Genomic DNA, 27,616 nt, shown 5'->3' on the forward strand with positions numbered 1-27,616 from the left:
AGGCTGTTTCCTACATGGCAGTTTGTGTGTCTCTGAACGCAAGTGTCACATATATATATATGTATATATATGATTACTGTTCTTTTTTTCCAAGTGTCCTTTGTATCGCCTTAGAAACGATGAGGCATGCGATCATCGGCGCCTAATACATTTGTAGTCGTTTGATTCGGGGAATAAATCCATATAGCAAATGTGTCTAGGCTGGTCACTGGAAAAACATGTTGTTTGCAAGACCTCAAAGGGCCACCAGAGGGAGTCCTTGAGCCAGTCTTTGGCCCTCCCTGTACACTCGCTTATGTCCAAGTTTACATCAAGGTAAAACGACTTTAAAATTGTGGATTTGGTCATGTGTATTTTTAATAAATACGTACAGGAAAATGTACACAGATTGAAAATGATACAACAGAGGTATGGACCCGACATGCACATTTACTCGTCTATTTGAATACAAAAAGCAAGGTTGAAGCATTTGGAACTGTGTAGACACCACAACACCTCTTGGAAACAAACATCTCTCTCTAAAGGCTAGGAGAGAGAAACTAATACACGTTCAGAAAGATGGCGAACAGCGTCGTACACCCTAGCAAAACTGGTCACTTTGCCTTTCATATCAAAGGGTTCGAAAAAGCAGTCTTTGCTATGTCAATGTGTCAGAGTGGATACATTCATCCTTGAAACTGTACAGCTGTAGCGTAACACTGGTCAGCCAGTGGCTCCTCCCCTCACACATCCTCGTGGGTTCACGTCTAGGAGCTCTGATCTACACCGACACGTGGAGTCAAGCAAACTCGACACCGAACATGTCAAACTGTAGAGAACCCTGCCGACTTTGATCGTGGATGGCTTGAGCTCGCGCTTTCGGTTCTCGACATAAGTACTGTAACCACAGCAACCAACAAAAAGGTGCAAATGATATCTCTTAATAAGGAAAGCAAAACAGAACATAGTAGGTAGGCAGGTTGTTTCTACGCCAACTTGGGATGTGTTCTACTGTGTCAGTTGAATGTTTCACGTCGATGACGGTAGTGCACTAGCTATGTTGTAGCGTAACGGTGTTTTCCTTCATATGTCCTTGCAACCAGCGTTACTCAGCAACTGGGGGCTATCATGTTTGTCTAGAAGAAAGAACTAACAGTGAATCAATGTTTACCCATTTGGAAAGATACTTAAAACAGCGGATGCGGGACTAGACAGTCCTATGTTACATACATACATACATACATACACAGTCAGATATTAAGGCTTTCTGGGCCACAGATGGAAGGGCTTTCACATGGCAGTTGGCTAAAATGGTTTTTGTCCATAGATTTTCCCTGGGCAACCGCTTATGGCTGTGAAGACTACCAATACAGACCAATCGCTTGTTTAGCGTCCTGATCCCTTTATCGTGTATCACCTCATTAGCGAGTTTCTCCAAGTCTGTCCCTAGGATTTTCTTAGAATGAGGGCCGCTTCAGCAGGTAAAGTGGGATTAGTAGCCTAATTTGCTGAGACATTTACTTGTTAGTAACATGTAACATGTCATTGGAGTTCGACAATAATAACTGTGTAACCACATAATACCACCAGTTGTAGCAACATTCTCAAAGAAATGGAAGTGTAAAAACCTATGCTGTTAACATGAGTGAGGAGGGTTGAACTCAAGAAGTCAACACTGGGCCTGCGCTTGTATAATCCTCTCCCTCATACCTCTGGGTTTCACTTAATCAATAACCCATGCCTTTTAAACTGATTCAAATAGCACCTTTGTATCTGCAATATTGTTACTGGAAGTAGTACTCTGTAGTTACACAGTAATTAACATCAAGTATTGACTATGCTCTTCACAAACACAAATAAATGTAATAACACTTAAAGTGACACGTCTTTATGCGAGTGCAAAGTGAAGGCTGTTTCATTAAAGCCTCGGAGCGAAACCATTTACGCACAAGATCCCTCCACGACGGAGAGAAAGGAAAGCAAAGGGAACAAGAAAAAGCGTCGTCATCAAAAGCGGTAACCTTTCTCCGGGCTTCTCTGTGAACGGCAAAGCAGCTGGATATTTACAAGAAACCAAAAGACATTCTTCATTCCCCCCCCCCCCCCCCTTCCTGGTCAGAGTTCAGCCAATGCCTATCCACTCTGAGGTCACGTGACCCTGACGGACAGAAGCGTCCCCCCCGGGGGAAGTTCGCCCCCGATGCCTGAAGTCCAGAGCCCGATTCCCGCGGAGAGCGCGTCGCGGTTCCCAAATGATGCTCGGTGAGGCGAGAGGCACTTCTTGATGGGCTGGTTTGAATATCTTTTCGTTTAAAAATTGTTCGGAAAGGTTTCCCTTGTCGTCCTCTCCTCATGTCTGTCCGCTGGACGTTTGGTTTGGTGGGTTCTCTGTCTCGACACTAGGTGGTAGTGTTGTCCCAGGGCCCTGGTGCAGGTAGGCACTTGTAGAGATGCTCGGAGGCTGCAGGGCTCTGCTATGTCATCAGGATGGGCTTCTGTCTCACCTCCAGGATATCTGCAGACACACCGCGCAACCATAAAGGGTGGTCAATGTTGGGGAGAGCCAAGGGGACTGTTGTACAGTCAGAACTCTTCTGTCAAAGCTCCCTGAATCACCGTCACCGCCTGGGCTCTGTATAAACTCTCTGGGCCCTTCTCTTGAGAGATACCACATTGGACTTCAATGGATTCCTACATCAGCTGTAATCAGCTGTGTCGATACAAATGAAGTATTATTCACACAAACTTGTTAGCCCAGCTATCACCTGAAGTAGAAGAGGCAGGGATAAAGCGTTTATATTTGCATGCTCTTCTGGGAGTTCCCCAACAGCCTCCTGTCCTGCCCTGCTGACGGTACTCTGACCTAACATGATGGATTTGAGTGCAATGACCAATCCAATCACGATAGGCTAGATTGGATAGAAACCTCAATCATCCCCGAAAGGGAAATGAAAGAAATAGGTCCGCGAGGTTTCAAGTGATTCATAAACACGGCGTTCATCATGCATCTACTCTAACCTCTCCCCCCCCTACCCCCCCTCCCCTCCTGACCTGCGGTGATGCGGTGCAGGGGCAGGGTGACATAGGTGAGGTGGGAGAAGAGCAAGAAGTACTCCTCCGTGCGGTTCAGCTTGAGCCAGGAGCCCACCAGGGAGCGGCCCGTCCCGGACAGCGAGCGGGAGCGCAGGTTGGTGGTGTTGTGGAGGTCTGCGGACGCACAGGGTCACACACACACACACGTAGACACGTTAGATGAGTCATCCCTCTCTCCCTGTGCCGACGGTCGGGTTAGCATCTACAACCGCACACAAACGGGTTTCTTTTTTTTTATCGAAAGCCCTCAAGTTCACAAACAGTCGATCCTGAACTTCTCAAACGAGAACCTTCTCTCTGAGAAGGCGAGCCTCCCTCACCTTCGTCGTCTTCCTCCCTGAAGAACTCCTCGCTGTCGTTGGCCGAGTGGGACTTCTTCATCTCGGCGATGCGGTTGCGCGGCACCTTGCGCCGCAGCGACGGGGAGAAGAAGGAGGGCCGGTTCCGCTCCGGGGTGGGGGGCGTGCTGAACGAGGTCACCTGACGGGGGGCGGGGACGCACAGGTTACCACGACGACACCCGATGAGGGTTAAACCGACGGATGCCGGGTGATGACACACGGCAAACATTGTTAGCACAGGTAGCGTGTCACCCTAACGTCACGTTGCTACCTGGTAATGAAGGTTCAGACACAGGTCGTATGGGTTCTTAAGACAAATGAAGGGAGGTATAGTGGAGGGGTGTGCTTCAGAGGCAAGAGGGTTTTGGAAACAGGACAACCGTGTTGTGTCACTTAAAACAGAATCGCTTCCAACATCCTACGCCCTTCCCCCATAGCTTACTCCACTTGCGTACAAGCTTAACTGCTGACCCTAAACCCTATGTCAATACACAGGAAGTGTCAGCCAACATCGTGACTAAGCAGTGTGACTAACGGCTTGAAATGGACAGTTTATAAAACCACTGTCATGGCGGAGCCGTTTCTTGACAGGCAAGGCTCCATGTCTGAAGAACGGCCCGCTAATTTCAACCCAGAAAAGAGGGTACTTGATCCTGCATAATGATCAGGGGAGGTATACACAATTTGAGTAAATGGTACTGTATGCCAGAGCTCTTGGCTAGCAAGGGTTACACGGCATACAGACTCACATTTGGAAGGCTTAATAAATGATGGATACTTCAATTTAGCATGAATATTTAATGGTGACCTGGTTTCCTGATTTTACACATCTACACGTTGCACAGCCATACAAGCGCACGCAGACAGAGAGAGTAACATCCAGATACGTATCTGCTTCTCTCCCATTGTGGGGCTATTCCTGGACTCGGTGTGTTTCATAACTTCCTCCCATCAGCCACAGACAGATATAACTAAGAGCTCAGGGTCTTCAAATCAGCAAGCGTTTTGAAGGAGTGGCTATATCAAGCGGATAAATGTTTTATTTGGGGATTTCAACATTCAGTATTTTTATATTTGGTTGTTCTCCTGTGTAGGATTAGGACTCCACAGTCACGATGCTCTGATGTTTACGAGCCCTAGACTTTCCGTCCTTAAGGATACTGAAGGGGTGTGTGCGTGTGTGTGTCCTCACCCGCTCATGCATGGGGGAGTCCTGGTCCTCCTCGGTGCCACAGGGGGACGTGTCCCCGGTCGGGACCCGGCTGACGGCCATCTCGGCGTGACCTTTGCCCTGCGGGCCCTTCATCCTCACAAACTCCATGTTGTTGTACTTGTAGAAGCCAAAGGACATCCGCTGGGCCATCTTGGCCGCCACGCTCACCTACAGCACGCACACACACACACACACACCTGAAGCTCGATCGCAAAAACATGCAAACGAAGCGAGGCAAAAACGCCTAACAAAAGACCCCCCCCCCCCCCCCCTCTGTCAAAATGATTTGACCCTCAGTGATTTCGGTTGGCTGCTACTGGAAAGCCAAGTCAGGCTCCCAGGTGAGAGAGGAACTGGGTTCAGGAAACAGGAAGTGCTGCTTACGCGGTTGTCGTACACCTTCTTGAGGGCCTCGTAGCGTATGGAGCCCTGGAAGATCACGCCCTGGAACGTGTTGCTTTTGTCGCTCGCCACCAGCTCCACACACACCATCTCTCCCTCGCCTACCGTCATGTCACTGAACACCTGCGCACACACACACACACGCACGAGAAATGAAGAAACAGAGTAACCCAGTACCAGGAACAAACTGTTAATCATTAGTCTTTTTCTTTTAATTGTGGATAGCCGGGGACCTGTATTGATTTCTCTTCCTAGAAATGCCATTTGAAACAAGGACGTTCCACCAGCAGCCTGATAGAGACAGGCGTTAAGGCCAGGAGCTAGTTTTTAAATGGAGTGAGAAGGCACAAGGTCACACTTCATTACATCCGAGTCGATGGGCCCGCCTCTCTGGGGCCACCGGTGAACGACGCTCGAGTCAATCAAAGCTTCTCAGGTGTCTCATTGGCTACGGGGAAGGGTGGGTGGGCGGGCTTACCTCCTCGAAGTTGTCAATCATGAAGAAGATGTTGGGGTAGCTCATCTTGGACTCCTCCCCTTTACTGTCCATGGGGTTTTTGCTGGGCGAGGCGAACACTTGCTGTGACGGACAGAGGGAGAGGAACCATCGCTTTACGTTCTTGCCAGTGGGATGAGTGGGGAGTGCCCACCTAACCTAGAGTGCGCCCTGTCGTCAGTCACCCACCATGCTGGGCAACGTCTCTCTGGGAGGTCGGGCGGGGGGGGGCCGGTTCCTCCTCTTACCTGAGACTTCTTCTTGTGGATGTGGATGTCCCCCGCGTCGGAGCGCGTGCACACGGCGCAGGTCACCACGTAGTCCAGCTGTGAGGGACACGTGGACGAGTCAGGGGGAATACGGGACACACACACACACACACACGGACAGCTGAACAGCGGAGGGGCACATTCACATTTAGCTTTGGCGTCCTGAAATCGATCCGAGGAACAGGCCCTTATGGTACAACGTGCACGACTGAACAGGTCAATCTCAGGTCACTGAGTGAGTGAGCGAGTAAGAGAGAGAGAGAGAGGGAGCGAGCGGAAGATAGAGTGTGAGAGAGAGAGAGAGAGAGATAGAGAGAGAGCGGAAGATAGAGTGAGAGAGAGAGAGAGAGATAGAGATAGAGCGGAAGATAGAGTGAGAGAGCGGGAGAGAGAGAGAGAGAGCGAGAGAGCAGAAGATAGAGTGAGAGAGAGAGAGAGAGAGAGAGAGAGAGAGAGAGAGAGAGAGAGAGAGAGAGAGAGAGAGAGAGAGAGAGAGAGAGAGAGAGAGAGAGAGAGAGGAAGATAGAGTGAGAGAGAAGGCCCAGAGAGAGAGAGATGGGAGGGAGAGATCCGCCGACCTTTTGCAGGATGAGGTTCAGGTAGACGCTCTCCTCCCAGTCGATGTCGGGGTCTCCCAGGCCGGGCAGCTTCTTGGAGTCCCTCCTGTACACCTCCACCTCCACCTGCGACCAGGCAAGAAAATAGTCCCTTCACCTAAAACCCAGGTGGTTCTCAACAACACGACTGCGGCGCTGGGCTACGGCTGAGCTCCTTCCTAGACCTAGAGAGTGATGCTCATGGGTTCAGATGTCTGAGAGGGAATGCACTGATGCGGCATTGAGCAGGCCTCTGTGAGTGTATGCGTGTGTGTGTGACCCAGGGCAGAGCACGGTGTGAGTGTGTGTGTATATATGTGTGTGTGGGAGGAGGGGTTGTATTCCCACTGCTCACTCACAGCACCCAATGAGGCATAATGTAGTAATGTTCCCCTGGCGTCTTTAGTGTGTGTGTGTGTGTGTGAAGGGGGGGTGGGGGGGTGATGGGACAATTCATAGAACGCATGTAGTCGTTTCCCCCCCCCCCCATCCTTCTGTAAGAAACGGAACGACAGTCCCATTTCCCGAGCGGTCATTTTCATTCAACATGTGAGGAGTCTACTAGAGACCCCCCCCCTCCCTCCCCCTTTCACATCAGTGCTGGAGCAGGGCTAACTGGTGACCGTAGCCGGCAGACAACGCGCTCTCTCTGTTGGATCTCATCACTGCTCAGTCACTCTACCTGCTGAGGTCATCAAAAGAAAGAAAAGGGGGGAGGCGATGGGGGAGGCGATGGGGGAGGGAGGCCAGAGGGACACATAGGTCTCCACATCACTCAAAGAGCACCGGGAGCAATGGGATGCAATTGCCATGGTTATGGTGATAAAACTGTGTGTACTGTAGATGTGTGTGTGTGCTGAGGAGAGACTGGGGAAGGCCTCCAGAGTGCATTAGCGAATCCGCATCTCCCAGATCTTTCCCTGTGAATTAGGAGGCAACAAACGTACACTATAGGCTGTGCCCATGACAACCAAAACACCGGGAGGAATACAGCCTGATGCGGACCAACGGCAGAGGCACCAAGCACCCCCAACAGGCTCCAGCGAACGCTGCACGTCCCATCTCTTCACCTCGGACCTCCAAGCACAGGTCGTGATAGAGAGACCCGTCCTTATCGCGCTCGTCATTTGCCCGCATATAAAATGGGGAGCGAGCACAACGTGCATCCCTTCACGTTCTGCTTGACAGGAGGAGACGCGGAGGCAGGGCCTGTGTGACGGCAAGAACCAACGACCGGAAGGTTCTGTGGAGAGGAAGGGCTGGGGGGGGGGAGGAGGGGGCATGGCTGTGTTGGTGAGAGTGAGAGCAGAGCCGTGCCAGGGTGTGGTAGGTTGGAGGGCCCGCGGGCGTGGGAACGCCAGACAGCCAGACACGGAGCATGAGACCGGAGGGGAACTGGCCAACTAGGTCAGCGACTGACACACACACACAGCGCAATTGTCGCCACGTATCGAAAACACGTGCAGTAACACAGGCGTGAGCCCACACACACACACACAGATTTGACTTCTCAGCAACCCATCAATCTGTTGAGTTTAGCTTTAATACGGGCTAATAGCTCGTTAGCGTAGCTTCCAGGCCTTTCTGTCAGCGGAGGTTTGTTAGGAAGTTCAGGTGCAATAAGGCCATGAGGGAACCAGACAGAGAAAAAAAACGAGAACAGCAATTGTCTGACCTGAGCTCCACGCTCTGTTACCACGGTAACCTGGGGTGGTGGTGGTGGTGGGGGGGACGGGGGGACGGTGGACAGGAGCCAATTAGACAGACAGACAGACAGATAGGCAGACGAGCAGACATTTATGTGGCCACAGCCCAAGGCTGATGAGGAACCCATTATACGGCCGGGGAGATACAAGATGCGACAAGATAGAAAGAGATCCCTTCAGCGTCTCCGACATGCCTAGCAGTACACCATTAAAACCCCTTCCTTGGAAAAACCTGGACTATAGTCTACGAAAATGGACCGAAGTGATTGGACGGTCTTCATTCATGGAGTTCTTCCGGTTGAGTCTTTCTGTGCTCCTTTGATCCTTTGGCGTTCCATGGCGTGACAGAGAAACTAACCCAGAGACGGGCAGGGAGGCTCTGAGTGGATCCGACTGAACAACAAACACGTCAGCCTTGTCACAGGGACGTGGACGCGACAGACCGTTATTACATTTGGTCTTCACCTATGGGGAGCTGACATGACAGGGCCGATGAGGAGGCTGATATTGAGAGCGACATTTTTCCAACAGAGTTGTCGCAAAGTGTCATACAATACTGCGTTATTGCACTGCGTCTCATCTCTCCCTCCCCTCAGATTGAATCTGCCGGTGTTCCATCCTCAAAAGATTCTCGACCACCTAAAGAAAAGACATAGCCTGTACCACACACACACACACACACACACACACAAAGTATCCCACAACAACGAGCTTTGCCTCTGACCAGTGACTAAAACAAATAGATATTGGCATCGTTGGTCTCTAAACCCCTCAATTCTACCTGACTGGCCTGCAGCAATAGTCTAAATCAGATTTGACAGGCACAAGGGCATTGTGTGAGGTATTTGGTGGCAGTGCTGACTCATGCCGGCCGGCCTCTTAGTCACTCTCAGATCGAACATCCAGGTCTGTTACCCCTCAGCAGCGCCACGGTCCATCATGTGACCAGCCATGAAGGGACCACCTGCCGGGAGAGCGTGAGGGAGAGGAGGAGAAGAGTAATGGTTGGAGGGAGAGAGTGATGAAGAGCGAGGGAGGCAAGGAGAAAGGGGGGGGGGGGGTTTGACAGAAGGGGAGCTGGGGAAAGTGCGGCGAGGGAGAGGAGGAGGAAGGGAGGGAGGGATGCAGGCAGGAGAGAGAGAGAGAGAGAGAGAGAGAGAGAGAGAGAGGCCGATGTCGCGTACGTCAGCCGGTTGCTGGTGGTGCATTCCTAATGCCTGTTGAGCACGAGGCGGCGAGGTTGTACACACAGCAACGTCACCCGAGGGACACCTTTCCCCACAAGACCACACGGCAGCACGCTGCCAAGAAAGGCACCCCCTCCCCCCCCCACAAGTCTGGCCAATGTCAGAGCAGAGGGTAGAGGGGGTTTCCATCCATCCAACTTTCCCTCAGACCCAGTCTAAATTCTCATTCCAATAGGAGAGAGGAGAAAGCCAGCGAGGCAGGGAACAGAGAAGGGACGCACATAAAGACGGAGAGAGAGAGGAGAACGTCTGCCGACGTCCGTGGAGCGCGGCTTTCCCCTTGATTTAAAGCGACACGTCTAACACGGCGCCTCGGTGTGCTTCCTGGCAGGGCAGAGGGGAAACCTGGAACACGGGGTTACCTGGCTTCACTGCATGTGCACAGACTATATCCATTTGATTACACGCCGATTTCCAAGTAGGCTTGTGCGAGCACTCGGCTGGGAGGAACAGACAGGAGTGTGTGTTTGCGTCGATTGAACAGGAGAGGGGTCAAGTATTCGGAGAACTTTACACCCGGCGTTGACTTGTAGTAAGCATATGCGTTTTTTTGGTGTCAAACAGAAAGGATTGGCAAATACTCATTAAACATGCAACTAGAAATACCACATGGTCACTACTGTAAATATGTAAGTGCAAATGCCACGCAGAACATTGTGGATTATGTCCTAGATTTCCTTATGGGATTTATTTCCTGGGACATCATTCCGTTTTCTATAAAGACCAGTGTTTAATCTGACAGTCGCTTTGGCACTTTTATCACAAAGGTAGACTTGTAGTTTGCACAACTATGGCCTCCTTCTGAGCAGCACAGTGTCTAATAAGGCCAACATTATTTCTCATAAAGTATAATGAGATATGGTGTCAATTCAAAACCCTAAAGCTAGAGCACTGACATTGATCTGAGGTGTTTATGGAATTGGGTAGCGGGAACTGAAATCCTACCACGAGCATCCAGATCGTAATTTTGGAATGATCAGATTAAGATTATGGATTTGATGCCGGGTTCGGATTATTTACAGATGTGTTGCTCCCAGTGGAGGTCTACCCTTACAAGTTCCAGACCCTGGACTGTGAAGATGTTTACAGGACAGACCCAGCAGGACTCACCTCAGTGCCACGGCCACATTCATTTTAGATTATGGACCCCCCCCCCCCCCACCAGAGAAATACATGAACATTACAGTAAATGCCGTTACAGGAATATCCATTTTGATTCATGCTGATTGGCAAGTGAGATTGAGTCAGCACAAGAATGGAATACACTGTGTGTGTGTGTGGGGGGGGGGTGCCAAACTTAACTTTGACAAAATGCAACAAGTGCATCATGACCAACTCTCCTGAGAACCGTCCACATGAGGGCGTCAGCTCAAGGTATGGTCTCACCCAGGAGCCAACACTTCCATTTTACACTTCTGCATGTGTGCACCTTCCTTGGACTCGAAACTGCCAATTATACTAGACCTGATTATAGTCATAAACCTGAATGGTTGTCAATTAAACCAGAGGTAGACAGCACTACTGGTGTACAACCATTGAAATCCATTGAGCACCTCTTCAGATCTCTTCTTGTTAAAATGCATTCACTTGACTTAATCGGTAGGTAGTGTGTGTTGAATCCCCATGACGTTTCATCTTGACTGTTCAGGTTCTGACTGGGTTGGCTGTGTTCCTCCCTGTGGTGGTCCACTCTGCTTCTGGAAGAAGGCCGTCATGGCTTCCATAACTCCGATTCCAAACACCAGTAGAGTCCACAGGACCAACCCTACAGGACTCAACTTTCCACACTGCATCTAGGGTGACAATCTGATAGCGGTAGGTGGACAGGAAGTACATCCTACATGACAGGCCTCAACCAATTTATACCTGTCGAGTTAAATAAAAGTTTTTTTTATTTACATTTATTCATTTAGCAGTATTTTTATCATACCTCAACGAAGCAAGACTTTGCTTCGGGTTATTCCTGACCTAAAACGTCTTTCCTGAACAACAAAACGCTACTCTACATTTTACTTTCACTGGCCTGTCATTTATCCACTTGAACCGTTTTTGAAAGCGGAGACAGTAATCAGTTCACTGATGTGTGCAACAAGAGCCAAATATAATACCATGCTTCACTAATGCAGAAAGTCAACATTCGTTTCTTCATCACTTCCATCCATCCTTCACACGAGGATGGATGGCACGATGAACTTCTTCAGAGGATAGCAGGTGTACGTAGAGGATGGGAGGTGTAGGTATAGGATATACAAGGCCATCTCCATGAAGATCAGACCCGTCTCCTAGTTCACATTGTAAGCGTCAGCATGTTGCGCAAGCTCACAGTGTGTAGACCATTACCTCACAAACCACTGTACCACAAATCTTTACTTTACCTCAATATACAATTTCACAAACTTTGTTCACCGATGTGGAAAAGAACTGCGGTAACCACTCAAAGGCAATTTGGATTTCAATCTGGAGAGATTGATTAAATGCCCAATTTTTTGTTGTTGGAACATCTTTCTCTGTGTCTGATATATTGACATAAATTGAAGCAGGAAATTAATTTTTCCCCCCCTAAGTAGCACTGGTTAGTACCGATAAAAGATTGAGAAGAGTCCCTCCAGCACACCCAGATAGGTTCCCTATACTGTGCTTGTAGCTCCAACATCAAAAAATAACCAAGTTCTGCAGAGCAAAAAAGGAATGGAAACATAAATAAAACAATATATGAGCATAGGCAACCCTCAGAGGTCAGGGTACCCGCTGGCTCACTGGATAGAGTCATTTTAAGGCCTTAGTTATAAGCGGCCCAGGTTCAATTCCTGCTCGAACACTGTCTGCATCTTGTCCTCTCTCTCTCTCCTATGTTTCTTGTCTATTCTCACACTTTCTTTGTCCAGTAAAGTGAAAAAAGGCCAAACAATAAATACATAAAAAGTCATTCTAGTAATGACCTGTCCTGGAGGTGAGTCACGAAGCTTGGAAGAAAAATGGGACCCGCAATGAATTTAGCACATCTCCACTTGTGGTTTAATACGGCCTATTGATTACCTCTCGATTTTGCTCTGAACTGCAGGCGCAGTACAATGACATGACCTTCCTGGAAACGTCTAGCATCCAGCTCCATGTAGCGGAATTTACCTTCAGGTCATTTGGTTGAGTGCCAAGTCTCGCTTTCATTTCTGACATGCTCCTCCATCTGGAGAGCGACTGGCAGGGCCGGTTAGTCTGTGGCTGTGAGCCTCAGCGTTGATGTCAGACGAGGTGGCAGAGCAGGAGAGGCTGTTGTGGGAGCCATCTTCTCTGCTCCTGCTCCTTCATTGTGTGGACATGGATTTGATGTTCAGACCTCAGAGAGGGAAGTCGACTGATTTATGGCGGGTTGCTATAAAAAATGGAACCGCCCAAGTCGTTTCTGTTCAGGGTCAGATTAGAGACACCTGTGCCAACTCGAATATCTGGACAAACAAGATTAGCTTGCGCAATACCATCTCCATAAAGATCAACTGCACAGAAGAACTGTTTCATCAGAACTTGTGTTTAAGTTTTGCTGAAGAGAGTTTACATGTTTACCTAAAATGCATACACAAAGGTTAACTCTGCCTTGCATATGTGGATCCAATCCTAACATACTGCAAGAATCAATCACACATAACTCTCATACAGGACTCATTTTCTGCCAAGGCGGCTGCATTTTACCTCATTACACATCAAACCAACCAGGGGCTTCCTTTTCACTAGCCAATCACCTCAGAACAAGAAATCAATAGAGAATCCCTTCTCATTTCAGCCTCATGTTCTTTCCTGGCTGGGTTCTTGGGTGTGTATCCAGCTCTGTGGCCAGTTGGTTCTGCCCCTGTGCCCGGCTTGTACATCGCCATGGGGCCATGGTCATTAGCTTTTTATCAACACCTCCAGGCTTTTATTGGCCTTAAGTCTGCGCCAACACTACACTGCTCATTTTTCGCCGGCTAGTTTGGCAGTCCATGTTGGGGAACTTGGACCACAGCAGGCAGATTGATTTACAAAAAAATCAGCAGAATGATCTGGATGTAAACCAAGCAGAAAAACATCGGAGTCAACATCAGGTATGCCGAATATGTATTTTGCTGGTACAGATTATAATACACAATTAAATATCAAAAGCAACTGATAACAGTATCAAAATAGGACATGACTGGGTTAATGTTTACCACTGCTGACTTAACATGAGGCCTAAATGATCCTTCTGGTCTGACAGCTTGAAAGATGAAAGAGACTGATCATGTGCCATGCTTATCTGGAACTTGACACAAAGGTTGTTGTTTATCAGCCCAGACAAGGAAATGGATATGAGAAAAATAACATGTTGTGGAATATTCTGCAGGTTGGAAAATGCCCTCCACCTCCAGTATCCACCTAGTCATGACAAGACCCAATTGGAGTGACTAGGCTGTATGATCATCGCAATCTCCCATACCTGGATAGACAGATACTATAATTTATTATAATCCTGACAATTAATATTATGGCACTGTATGGCATTAATCAAAATACCATATGATGGCACTTATCAAAATACCATACGGTTTCAAATGAAACAGGGACAAAGTACACAGAACTTTAGTCCCAACCATAAAAAGTCCACCATTATAAACCCACCCAGCAAAATTATCAACAGTTATTGGTCACGTTGTACCTATAAATTAATACAATAATGAAAACCTGCCAAAACTGTAAGCTATATAAACAGGATTTGCAGCGTAGCATACATATAGCCAAGTCTGACCCGAGGAACCACAACAAACAATCAAACAAAACCATGAAGGTAAGAAAATCGATTCATGCATACTGGCTTCCTTCAAAAACAACTTCTGCTTGACATTTCCAGTCAAGTAGGCCTTCTGGAGAAAGGTCAAATGTTTTTGAACTGAAACCCTGTGTGTTTTGTGCTCTTGCAGGTCCTTGTCCTGCTAGCAGCTGTGTTCTCTTCGGTGGCACAGTCCCTCATGTTCCAGCCCCTGGACTGTGCAGACATCTACAACGCTGGCTCAGGCAGCAGTGGAGTCTACAGGATCTACCCCGCAGGACCCAACTCTCCCACTAGATCCCTTTTACACCGGCCATGGGAATGAGTAAGCTAAATGCTAAGAAACATCTTTAGTGACACCTTTCTGAGTCCAGACACGATCTATAGACAGGTTGTGTGCTACATTCTGTATAGGTTCAAAACGTATCAGCTTTTTATTTGCCTTTAACCTTGATTTGTTGAGAACACCAAGGCAGAACTATTGATCCCATTAGTCATTTCACACTCGAGTGTAACTTGATTCCAACACTGCCAATTTCCCCTTTACCAAGTCTGTCCATTTTCTTCCATACATTCACAATGAAAATGAGAGAAAGCTGTAAAGCCAGAGAGAAATGTAAAGCGCTTTGAGTACCGCCATGTTAGAAAAGCGCTCTATAAATGCAGTCCATTTACTGCCTCTCATTCTCCCCTTTCATTCCTTGGTCTGTCTCTCCATGGCTCCAGGTGTTCCTCGCTAGGATGGACGGCACAGTGAACTTCTACAGAGGGTGGGACCAGTACAAGAACGGCTTCGGACATGCGGCTGGAGAGTACTGGCTGGGTAAGCAGGAAGCAAACCCCCCCAAAACACACAAACTTACAGACCCAGAGAGACAGACGCCTGTTTGAACCAGCACATGCTCTATAAATAAGGTCGACTGAGGCAGCACGGCGCATTAGGCGTATCTTGAACCTCACCTCTCCACCTCCGCAGGTCTGGAGACCATCCACCTGCTCACCACGAAGAAGGACTACGAGCTGAGGGTGGACATGGAGGACTTTGAGGGGAGGAGGGTCTACGCTAACTACTCCTCCTTCTCCATCTCTCCCGGGGCGGTCAATGCTGAGGTGGACCTCTACAAGCTGCACGTCAGTGGCTTCAGAGACGGAGGGGCAGGTGAGTGGGCCCACGACATGGCGATACGTTTCTGGTGTTTAAGACACGGAAGGCACTGAGTGCACCATGACGACAGTCTTTATCTAGTTATGAATGATGTTTTACTATCCAACTAATGTTGTCTCTTGACCTACCAGGGGACTCGCTGGCCCCCCACAATGGACGACCGTTCTCCACATTTGATCGAGACAACGACGCTAATTCAGGAAATTGTGCCTTAACATATATGGGTGCATTTTGGTACAACAATTGTTTTCATGCCAGTCCAACTGGAGTCTACATGTGGGGAGCTGATGATGAAAAAAGTTCAACCTGGTATACCTTTAAAAGTAATTATTATTCTCTTAAGTCCATTTCTATGAAGATAAGACCCGTCACTCGTCAAATGTTAGTGGAAAAAAAATCATGGCTGCCTCCCTCTCACGTCTTAACTGAAAATCAGCTCAACTGAATACCTAAAGTAGACAAGGAGCATAATCTGTTCTGGTGACTAAACCTGAATGTTTTTTTGTTTTTTTTACAAAAAGTGCTGTCTTTTTATGATACACCTATGTGATTGATAATTATACTTTAGGCCTAACACAGTTTTTGTGTAACATTTCCTAGAATATACACATATATTCTAGGAAAAATAACTCCAAATAAAAGTTTGTTTTATTACAGCTGAACTCAACTCATATTTTCAATAATAAACACATTGTTAAAAGCCATCACTCTCACAACATTGACACAAATGGAACAGAAACCACCCGTTTACTTCCAAGAAGGGATTGGTGGAGCGACATCTCACCTTCTTGCCCTCGGTGTTGTCCGCGCTGACGTAGGCGAGCTTCCTGCGGACGTAGAACAGCATGTCGTCCTGCCGGGGAGCCCACCTCTCCATGAAGTAAGTGGAGAACATCCACGTCCAGAACACGATCCGGTCGTCCTTAAAACCGCCTGGGAACCACACACACACACACACACACACACACACACACAGGTTCAGATGAAGGCCCCACTGAGTCACAGGGAACTAACATGGGGCCGTAACAAAAAGTAGAGGTCTCGTTCCTAGTACCACAGATGCCCATTTCTAGATGCTTCCACCACCGGACTTTGTGGGGTGTTCGGATTGAAACAAGCTTGAGAAAGACAGATTGAAGTCTTCGTTTAAGAGAAAGATAATACAGCTCAATAGTTACTATAGTAGTCCCAAAAGTCAACTTGTTCCAAATATTTGCATAACGCTGTGTGAGAAAATAGTTCTTATATACATATCCAATACAGATTTATTGTTTACATTACATTTACATTTATGCATTTAGCAGACGCTTTTATCCAAAGCGACTTCCAAGAGAGAGCTTTACAAAAGAGCATAGGTCACTGATCATAACAACGAGACCAAATAAGTGCCAAAGGGAAGACCCATAAGAGCATGCAGTTAAACAAGTTACAATAAAACAACATGAAACTCCCCACAAGAGTGCACCTGTAAAAAAAACTTTTAAACCGTTACAACTAACCAAAAAGAGCAACAAGTCTCTCAAGGGATATATACCCAGTGGGATATATACCCAGTGTGATCCACAGACAGCCGTCAAATCAGAGGGAAAACATTTTCAAAGCATGGCACATGACTTCATCTTCAGCCTCAGCTTTGTCAGTGTCAACAATGAACCAATCACAGGGAGGAGTCAACCCATCGCAGAGAAGCCTGTCCCTGTCCCTGGGTGGAGCCCGCTGTGACAGGGCCGTCTCACTCTCTGCAATGTCATCCCGGACCCGGTTGCCAGGCAACGCTGTTGCCGTGCAAACGGCAGGTGTCTGGCCTGTGAAGACGGGACCCTGAGCTAGTGTGCTGCAGGTGGCCGCAGCACTCACACACACACACACACACACACACACACTTTGTAATACCAGAGGGATCCTGAGATACAATCTGATCCAATACTTGAAGAGGGAGAGATATTGGATCAAATGTGTACACACACACACACACAAGCAAGCACACACACACACCTCTTACGGCAATGCCTGAAGTTAGGAGACGAGAAGACACCAGGGTTTACCTGTTTAAAAAGGTCAAAATGTAACAATAACAGGGTCTGTTCAGACACAAGTAAAGGTCAACTGTGTTTATGGGGCCTGAGTGATTAGTAATCTGCAATCACGTCTTCAGATGATGAACTGATCTACTGTTTCACAGTGAGGGTTGCCAGGGCAACCAGTGGTTACAGATTCAACCGGTGGTATGAGAATGGCTATCAAAGCGCTCGGCAAGGTACCAGTGAGATTCTCCATCTTCCTCCTCCTACTCCTCCTCCTTTCCCCATTCTAAAAGAGTAACCATGTAACAGAGGTCCCTGTTAGACAGTGACATTTGAGTCGGCGTGCAACACCATGCAGCGCCCGGCGTTCGACAGCTCAGCACTGACCTTTGGGTGAGCCCGAGCTCGTCCTCTCCGCTCGACCAGAGCGCCGTCTGTGGGCCTCCTCCGTGCCCACCCCTTTGACTGACGCGCTGGCCTGTCACATGACCTCGGGGAGGCCGACGCATCACGGCCAGCCCAGGGACGATGATGTTGCCCTCCTCCCCCCCGCCCGTCCCCGTCCCGTCCCTTCTCAGAGGGGGTGTGTCTGGTGGAGTTCGACTAAGGTAGGGGTGAATGGAGGGGGAGGGGGGGGTCACAATGGGTTTCTTATATTTACCCCTCGCCCAGACCCCCCCACAGGGACACTAACAGGACGTACCCAGAAGCCCTGAAAAGTCATGTTTCCCCATGTGGCCTTAACCGAGTTTACTGGCTCAGGGAGGGAGTTACTGTCTGCTGGGGTCTCTCCCAGGTGAGACAAGATGGAGGTGACATGTGTGGTGTGGAAGACAAACAGGAAGTAAACGAGTATATTTTGATAGAGAGAGAAAGAAATGGAGAGAAGGAAAGTAGTGACAGAGTGTGATGCACAGAAGTGTGCGTCAAAGTTAAGCGAGGGAGAGGCAGTCTCCTGAGCTGGCTGCTGGGTCCGGGAGCCTCAGGGGAATCAAAATGGAGGCTCAACTTAAATGCTGCGGCATTCGGCACAACATGGAGCGATGCTATTCATTGCCGTTTGGGAACATGAACAATTTGCATTGGCATTTTCAACTTGGCACAGATCTTTGACCCTACATTCATTCTAACTCAATTTGCTGGTATTTAACCGTGTTTGCTTTGATTTAGTTTAACTTTCATTGAATTAGAAAAACCTGTTAACCCCCCCTCCCCCAAAAGTAAACATTTTCAACAGAAGAACTGTCTGATACCAGGTACAGGTACAGATGATGTGTTCCTGTCTGTGGCCTCACACAACAGGATTTGTTTTTGGCAATATACAAAAGGTGGAGAAACCACTTGGCCAATTTAGCCCGGTGTGTATGGAGACATGCCAAGCGGATACCACAGACACTTAGCTATCAGGATACCACAGACACTTAGCTACCAGGATACCACAGACACTTAGCTACCAGGATACCACAGACACTTAGCTACCAGGATACCACAGACACTTAGCTACCAGGATACCACAGACACTTAGCTACCAGGATACCACAGACACTTAGCTACCAGGATACCACAGACGCTTAGCTACCAGGATACCACAGACGCTTAGCTACCAGGATACCACAGACGCTTAGCTACCAGGATACCAGACGCTTAGCTACCAGGATACCACAGACACTTAGCTACCAGGATACCACAGACACTTAGCTACCAGGATACCACAGACGCTTAGCTACCAGGATACCACAGACACTTAGCTACCAGGATACCACAGACGCTTAGCTACCAGGATACCACAGACACTTAGCTACCAGGATACCACAGACAGTTAGCTACCAGGCAGCAGTGTGACGGGTGAGGTCTGACTCTCCAGTGGTTTGAAAGTGGAGTGCGACTCAAGCTGACAGACCCTGCTTCGGAGGGAGATCATTCAAAGCCGTGGGTAAATCTCCAAAGAATGCCTCTTAACAGTTAACAGTAGTGTGCCAAGTCTGAACGTGCTCAATTATTGAAAGCAGATGTATTGTAAAAGCGGTAGGCAGGAGTCCTTGACTGAGTTGACATCTGCATCATGAGTCCTGCTTACCCCAAAGTCTACTCCGGCAATAGATCAATAAATGAAGGTCAATGTAAACACACACACACACACGTGACAGTCTGACAAAGCTGCTAAACATATCACACTTATGTACAGAATGCAACAAGAGCAGCACAAAAAGTGAACACCCTAACAGCAAAGTGTGACAGGCAACAGAGAAAATGCATTCCCTTCTTTGGCCCATTGTAACTTTGCTGGCAAAAACAGGGTGGCAGTTTTTTTTACTTCATAGGCAGGTTCATGTGAGGGGGGTAAACACACACACACACACACACACACACACACACACACACACACTTCAACAGTATATCAAGCCACCCCCGGCGCTTCCAGGAAGTGTCTCAGTCTTGTCAACATGTCCTTTCCTGTAAAAGCTGCCAGGAGGTAATCTGATGGACCCAGCCTGGCCTGAGTTCTCTCTGGAGAGAGGAGGCTAAAGAACACACACAGCATGACCGTATAACCTTACAAACAGTGCAGCTTCTACAACAATAGAAGAGAGAAGTGGCTCACCGTTTTCCTAATTCTATCATTGTACCGATTCAGGCTCTGTCCAAGCACACTGCAGTCCAGTATACAGGACCAACAGACATCAATCTAACCTCTAGCTGTGCTGAATCCACTTTCGACCCCATTAGGTTTTATGACCATAGCTGTGACAGAGGAGCTAGCGGTATAATTTCGAAGGAACCTGTTAAATCCTCTAGTATGAACAAGAGCCACGTTTAACAGGGCACTGATGAAAATATGTCCGCTCCTGACAGCTCCTACTGAAAGCCACAGCCGCCAGTCACAAGACGGTGTTCCGTTGTTGTCGAGGGAGGAGAGAACAAAGAGAGAGGAGACACCAGTGGCGTGGGTGGCCTTGTTTTAAGAGAGAGGGGGGGGAGAGAGAGAGAGGGGATGCAGAGAGGAAGGGAGGGAGAGAATGAGAGAGAAGCCTCTCTGATAGACATATCACTCTTGCCCTGCTCTGTGGTTTTAAAAAGGTAGGAGGTCTGGGGCGGGGCAGAGGTCAAAGACAGACAACCTTCCAGAAGCCCTGGACCAGAACCAACCCCCACGCAGGCAGAGGAGGATGGATGAGAATCCTCTTTCCCGACCCCGGCGTTAGCCAAGAATCAAGGTGGAGGACGAGGCCCTGACAACACGCCAGCCATTCATGACAGGCTGAAACCCACGGCATGGCTTGCTGCTCACCGCTGCCACAACCTCAGCCTCATTGGCATCCCGGTGCCTGCTCAGTGCTCACGCAGAGAGGGGTAGGACGGGCGTGGCATCCCGGTGCCTGCTCACGCAGAGAGGGGAAGGACGGGTGTGGCATCCCGGTGCCTGCTCACGCAGAGAGGGGAAGGACGGGCAGCCGGGCAGGGGGGCAGAATGCCAGGCCAGCCGTGGAAGTGCGGTGTTGTGTGTGCTCGCTTCCGTCAAGGTTAACGGTGGCCAAGCAGAAACATTTCTGGAAATTCTAGGACTGCGCTTGGGTCCAGCTCCAGTGCATTATTACAGAGGGTGGCGACACACACAATGCTTTTTGGGGACAGGGCAAAGGACCTTGTGAGAAGGTGTGTGCGTGCTGTAATCGAACGGTTGAGCTGCGTGTGGAAAGTTAGGGTTGCCTCTCTCTGTCTCTAGTGTCTTGAGTGCGTGTGTGCGCGCGCTGCAACAGAACGCGCGTGACACGCTTAGACAGTAAGAACGTGGAAAAGATAGTCTGAGCACGAGACTGAAAGTTTAAAGTCATTGATCAGTCAAAAGTAAAAGTGTTGTGACACACCCCCGTCTTGCGGCTGTCCTGAAAGGACGGCAGATCTCTGCGAGGAACTGAGTGTACCTTGATGAACAAGAGGCCAAATCAACATCAAAACGTCAATCGTCAGGGTGCGTCTCATTCACACACTCTGAGCTCTGGAGGTTCTTCCTGACTTGCTTCCAGGATCAATACCAGCTCGTCCTTCCAGCAGGGGAAGAGTGCCCCTAAGTGGCCTCGTCGCTGCTGCCATGAAACTCAGTGAAGGACTGACGGGGCATGTCCTTGTTGCGTCCTTGCCACCACGACCCTCCTCCTCCTCCTCCTCCTCCTCCTCCTCCTCCTCCTCCTCCTCCTCCTCCTCCTCCTCCTCCTCCTCCTCCTCCTCCTCCTCCTCCTCCTCCTCCTCCTCCTCCTCCTCCTCCTCCTCCTCCTCCTCCTCCTCCTCCTCCTCCTCCTCCTCCTCCTCCTCCTCCTCCTCCTCCTCCTCCTCCTCCTCCTCCTCCTCCTCCTCCTCCTCCTCCTCCTCCTCCTCCTCCTCCTCCTCCTCCTCCTCCTCCTCCTCCTCCTCCTCCTCCTCCTCCTCCTCCTCCTCACACGCACCTCACTCCCTTTCTCTCTGTCCCCTACATCCACCTTCCCTGTCCCCCACCTCCCCCTCTTTATCCTCCTGCCCTTCTCCTTCCTTCCTTCCTCCCCTCCCTCTCTGCTCCCGGTGGGGGGAGCTGGCTGACAGGCAGAAGGAGGATGCTGACGGAAGCTGCGGCGTTCAGGAGGTGAGGCCAGAGATCTGTCTCCCAGGTGGGCTGGCTGCTCCAGACCCCTCCTACCCAGCTCACTCAGCAAACAGAGGGGAGCAGAGAGGTCAGGGCATCCGGAGTGCATGTGGGAGCAACGCAAACAGATCCAACATTACACCCAGTGCAAGCCTAAACATCCATCTCACTTAGCGGAAGAAAGCCTGTGCTGTTAAATCACCATACGTGCACTCATGTACTTTCCCCCCACCCTAAACGTATTTGATTCTATTAAGGCACTGACGAGGGGGCCGAGAGTTGATCCTGGGAACGGGTAGTGAGAGAATCTCTGACGCGATTGGGGGGAGGGGGGTGGGGGGGGGCTGAACAAAACGTTGAAAAAAAAAAAAAGAAGCCATGAATTAAAGAAGACGTTCAGCTCTGGGAAGCGTGCGGCTGTGGGAAATGAAATATTTACACGGGGCTGGAGCTGCATGGCGGGGGGGGGATTGGGCTCGGAGCACAGAGCCTGGGAGCATGGCCGCTGGACTATCGCTCAGCGCCACCGTCCGCCTTCGCAAACACTCAACACAAGAATGGCACGGGCCATTTGGGATTTTCCAGCCAACACACACGGCCCTGTCCGTGCACTTGTATAAAAAGAATATCAATGAATGTGCAGGGAAAAGAAAAACGAATTATTGTTTGCCGACAGCTTGTAGTCGAGAGATATAAAAGAGGGTGTGCAAATCACATTCTGGAGTGCGCCGTACGAAAACAAGGAACTGGCACAGGGAAGTTAGACTAGACGAAGAGAGGAGGGAGAATACAGTGTGTGTGTGTGGGGGGGGGGGGGTTGTGGGTAATGTGTGTATGAGTGCAGACACATCACCAATGAGTGTTCTTGTTGAACAGGCTGTACAGACTGGGTCTCTGGGAGGCAACAGACCACAGCTTGTCAGAGGAGGACGCCGTCTCTTCAATGGCAGAGCTCTCCCAGATCTCTTCCTTCAAACCCCTCACGATTCACATCCATTCTATGCGGCGTTGACTTATCTATGTGCCCGCATTCATTTTCACTCACTTTCCTTCAGGATTTGAGCTGCACAGCGCCAGAAGAAGGTCTACAAACAGGACAACAAACGAACATGCAGTACAACAAACGTTTAGCTGTAAGCTTTCTCCCAGCCCATTTCTATAAAGAAAAAAAAATGATATTCTGGATTCACTTTCCACACTGAGAATGGAGAGAAACCGTATGTCAAAACTGTAGGAGTGTGCACTCTGGGGAAACACAGAGGCTGATATCGGGCTTGACAGGGTGATATCATACTACTAATAGGCTGGGCTTCTGACTGACAGCTCGGGTGGCTTTACTGCTTCCATTGAATCTCGTGTCATGTAGCACACTTCACAGGGATTTCTACTCCTGCAAACCCTGAATACTGAATATTACACTCCTGCTAACCTATATAAGTGCTTAACTACATCGTGGTCTTCTTCACGCACAACTATTCAGGACTATTTTGGACTCCTAAGCATGCTTGCTTGGGTTTGTGTGCAGCATCACATGGTATTGATTTGAGTCATTGATCTTCGGAGACTGGTGCTTTGTCTGCCCAAAGCATGTCTGGGCTGAATGCTGAAACTTGAGCGGTTAATGTTGTCTGTGTGTGTGTGTCTGTGTGTGTGCGTGTGTTTGCGTGTGTCTGTGTGTGCGCGTGTCTGTGTGTGCGCGTGTCTGTGTGTGCGTGAGTTTGCGTGTGTGTGTCTGTGTTAGGGACCACAAAGAAAAACTATGACTGACAGATCAAGAGTGCCACGGGGATGCTCCACGTCAGCTTCCCCCCCGCCAACTTTGTTTCATCTACACGGAGAAGTTGCCTAACTAGTGATGGTACAGCCTCCAGTCTTGATAGAGCAGTTTAAATATTCCAGATGCGGTTTGAAAATGATGCAGTTCTTGTAGCGTTAACACCTCTCAGACAAGAGGAGGTGGTAGGATAGCAGCACCAGGAAGTAGAACTGTGCAGCAGGCCCCAGAGACATTGATAGAAGTGCTGGACTAAGAATAGCTGCACTACTGGCTTTTAATATACATCACCCGGCTCTGGTCTGGGCCCTGCACACTGTTCCAGCTCTGATAAAAGGAGGTGAACCGCCCTAACATCTATTCCTGATATACGTTTGTCTCATTTTAATGGACCGTGTGATTGTTTTTCCATTTTTCAGACCAGTCCATGTGACTGGTTTACAGACAGGACTCTGGAGAGTTGGTACATGCATCTGAATGGACAGGGAAAGAAAGAATATTTACACAATGGTTCTTATGGATATGACAGATCGTGAGCCTTCAGAGATTGATCCTCTTCCCACAGCTGCAGACATGCAGCAGTGCTGCTAGATATCGTGATCATCATTATTGACTATCATCCGCCCACTATGGGACACAATGTACAGCTGGCTGGCTGGCTGGCTTGGGGGATAGCAGGTGCAGCATCGCTGGCACTATTGGGGTACCGGTACCAGCCCCGGCCCCGGCCCCAGCCCCGGCCCCAGCCTCAGACAGCAGGTGAATCACAGAGACACTGCGGGATCCTAGCAGTCATGATTTCTCTGCACTAACATAATGTCACACAGTGACAGCGCCTCATAAAACAACAGACCCCCCCACACACACACACACACACACCAGTGTCACAGTCTATGTGACACTGGTGATAGTCACATGGGTTCATCCCTCCCAGCCATACAATAGCACATGGTCACAGTGTCTTGAAGACTGACTGACACACACTCACGAGACTTAGTGATGTTAACAGCTCCAAACAGGATTGTCAATGGAGCTTTACACAGTCTGGACATGAGCCTATTCATGCCTTTAGCGAGGCTGGATTACCAAACATAACATAATTCAGTTGTGTGTGTGTGTGTGTGTGTGCTCTTGGCCCTGGCTCAGTGGGGGGTATATCTCTAAAGACAGAAGGACACCACAGTGGGAGGCCCCCCCATCTGTTTCCACCAAAGCACCGAATACTTTTGCACACACACTCCCAATACAATCATTCCTGAACACAAAGTGCAAAGTAAACAGGTGGAGATTTCTATAGAGTCATGGTACTATACCACGCATAATAGCCTAACCAAGTGGCCTGTGAAAACAGAATGCAAAAAAAACCCAGTGTTACTAAAATAAATCAAATCTGGCCAAAGCATAGCCTAATTTTCATTGGCTGACACAGCGTGACATGACTCGCACTCTAGTCTATAGCATTGCTGCTGTGGGCTCCATATGCCGTGGTGTTGAGTGTACCTAACCGGCCCAGATCTTTCCCTGAGTCACTGTGGAGGGTAATTGATATGCACGGTCTGAGGAACTGACTCGACACACTGCGCCATGAGACTCCACGGTGCCTTGCAGAGGGCCACTGAAGGACAGAGGAGGAAAGAAACCGAGAGGAAGGAAGGAAGGCCGAGAGAGAACACAGAGCTAGAGAGGAGCTGCAGGTTGGACTGTTGGAGACAGTGCAGTCGTACCAGGATCCATCCTGCCACTGACTCACAGCAGAGCAGGGGGAGAATAAGAAAAAATATATATATATTTTTAAATAAAACAACACTTCAGCCACACTAACAGCACAGCAGCCAAGTTCCTGACCCGTGCCTGTAACTGCATGATGTAACCTAACCTTTGGAATAACCTTTGATGACCTTTCGAAAGGCAGGTCAATATAATAAAAGGTTTGGACATTAAAAAATGGTTTGGGTGAAGAGCACCGTTAATCTGTCTGTTTGCAGAATGTAGCACACACTGTCTTAACCTCTAAGAAACGACAAACACTGTTAGACAAATGCCGGTTCAGAGACAGAACCAACACTGAGGTCATGCATCAGTCCCATGAAGATGATGTCATTTTTTCAAAACAGTGCAGTATTGATTTCCCTACTAGAGCAATATGTTCCCCTTGCAGACAAACAAAACAAATAAACTTGGTAAATTCAAGCTTTTTGAAATCTTATTAGGCTTTTATTCAAAGATTTAGAGCTCAAAATGTCAATTGTGCACATTGGCCAAACAAAATATATAATTATTCGGGCGCCCTTATATCTATCAAACAAAAATGGAAATTATGGCTTAAGTGTTTTCCTAAGCACAAAGTGTTGCTAACAATGCATCACTATTCAACACCACTGCCATAACAGATGTAAGTGGGTTGATTTTAATTCACAATTGTATTCATGTTTATGCATGATTTCTGCAAGCCAAGCTACATAATAAAATGACCTTATTGATATGATAATTTACCTTAAAAGCAAACGAGCACTGAGCACACCTGGTCAAAACGGGATGTGATTACAATACAAATGGTTCCCTATTTGGACCAATGGTTGAGGGATGCTCTAGGGCTAAAATGAGTGTACAATTATCCAGTGGTGTAGCTCCATTCTGCATTCGGGCTGCGCCTACCATTAATCTCAAATCAATGACCACTGCTCGTTGTGAGCTAGTTAAAATTATGTTTAGATGTGAAACTCCTCTTTTCCTTGATGATGAAGAAGGCCTCATTCTTTTTGAATGCTTCTTGAACTCTTTACGTGACTTTAATGAGCGTGAGCAATGAGAGGACTCCATAGCTGTATTAGTGACTGGAGATGTGCAGGATAGATGGAATCAAATCAATTAGGGTCGGAAGATGTGAATAGGTCAGTTGCGCATGCCTACCTATAGGCAACCTACAGTATTGTCATTGGCCTTATTTAGTCCAATTACTGACAACTTGTTTCAAATCGACAAGATACAGTAGTAGATGTCTAATTAAGGTAAACCATGGTCATTTCCTGTTTCATTACTATTAATACTATTTCACAAAAACATCTTATGATAGGCCTGCCTGTGAGTAAGACTCTAGGTACTTACCAAGACCACTAATTTCTTGTCTTATATTCAGGCGGTTACGCTCGTCGGCGATAGCCTTCAACATTTGTTGCAGAGACTCGTCCAGTTCCCCGTTCTCTTCCTCCGCTGACCCGGCAGTCTTACAAAAACTCTGAAAGGATGCCATCCGCAAACTGGGCTCATGACAGTCCTGCGACGGCAAATTCACCCGGCTGGGAGAAAGACAACGAGTGGAGGAAAGAACCGAGGATCTCCCCAGAAGCGAACGGTTAGCTAGTAGGCTATTAGTCCCACACAATAATAAAAAAGAAAAGAAAAAAACTGCAGTGCTCGCTACTTCTCCCTTTGTCACCGAGGAGAAACGAGGTGACAAATTCTAAAGCCACTGTGTGACACGAAAGGGAGGCTCCGTCTGCTACAAGAGGATCAGCTGGAATTGCAACGGGAACACCCCTCACACTTCCTGTAATGCAGATCAACAGAACCCTTTTAAAGGGGAAGGTACCATGAAATATTTCACCAAGTGCAGTGCAAATCAGGCATTACTATTCGCCAATAGTATTCAACAGGGGACCGCAACAGCTGAATGAGCCTATTATGCACATAGTTTTGATTCTTTCTTTATATTTCACAGTTTGGTTACAATGTTGCGAATAGGGGAGGAGTCAGCGCGCTTAGTCAAGATGACGATACCAGACAAGTTGGCATGAGACTTCCCTGACATCACGCGTTTATTGTGAAATGTGTTTTTTATTTTGTCCCTATTGAGTGTCACAGAAGTGTTATGCAGTGCAAACGAGGGGACATATTTACATGTTTATATTTAAACACCCAGCTG

At 48.5% G+C, this 27,616-nt stretch overlaps 2 protein-coding genes across 2 annotated transcripts; one reads left to right on the forward strand and one right to left on the reverse strand.

The window, feature by feature from the left end:
- Window positions 1-380: 380 nt before the first annotated feature.
- kiaa0930 lies at window positions 381-27,246 on the reverse strand. The gene is made up of 10 exons (XM_062482768.1): window positions 26,800-27,246; window positions 16,066-16,214; window positions 6,372-6,476; window positions 5,773-5,850; window positions 5,507-5,608; window positions 5,011-5,151; window positions 4,606-4,794; window positions 3,393-3,552; window positions 3,031-3,186; window positions 381-2,494 (listed from the first exon to the last, which is right to left on the reverse strand). Exons 1-10 carry the CDS (start codon window positions 26,942-26,944, stop codon window positions 2,454-2,456), a joined length of 1,266 nt encoding a protein of 421 aa, XP_062338752.1. The 5' UTR covers window positions 26,945-27,246; the 3' UTR covers window positions 381-2,453.
- On the forward strand, window positions 14,027-15,897 carry LOC134037695 (microfibril-associated glycoprotein 4-like). Its single transcript, XM_062483161.1, has 6 exons — window positions 14,027-14,134; window positions 14,268-14,428; window positions 14,504-14,507; window positions 14,783-14,939; window positions 15,093-15,275; window positions 15,413-15,897. The coding sequence occupies exons 1-6, from the start codon at window positions 14,129-14,131 to the stop codon at window positions 15,724-15,726; spliced, it is 825 nt and encodes a 274-aa protein (XP_062339145.1). The 5' UTR covers window positions 14,027-14,128; the 3' UTR covers window positions 15,727-15,897.
- Window positions 27,247-27,616: the final 370 nt, after the last annotated feature.

Source organism: Osmerus eperlanus, chromosome 17 (assembly GCF_963692335.1).
Source record: "Osmerus eperlanus chromosome 17, fOsmEpe2.1, whole genome shotgun sequence".
Taxonomy (NCBI): domain Eukaryota; kingdom Metazoa; phylum Chordata; class Actinopteri; order Osmeriformes; family Osmeridae; genus Osmerus; species Osmerus eperlanus.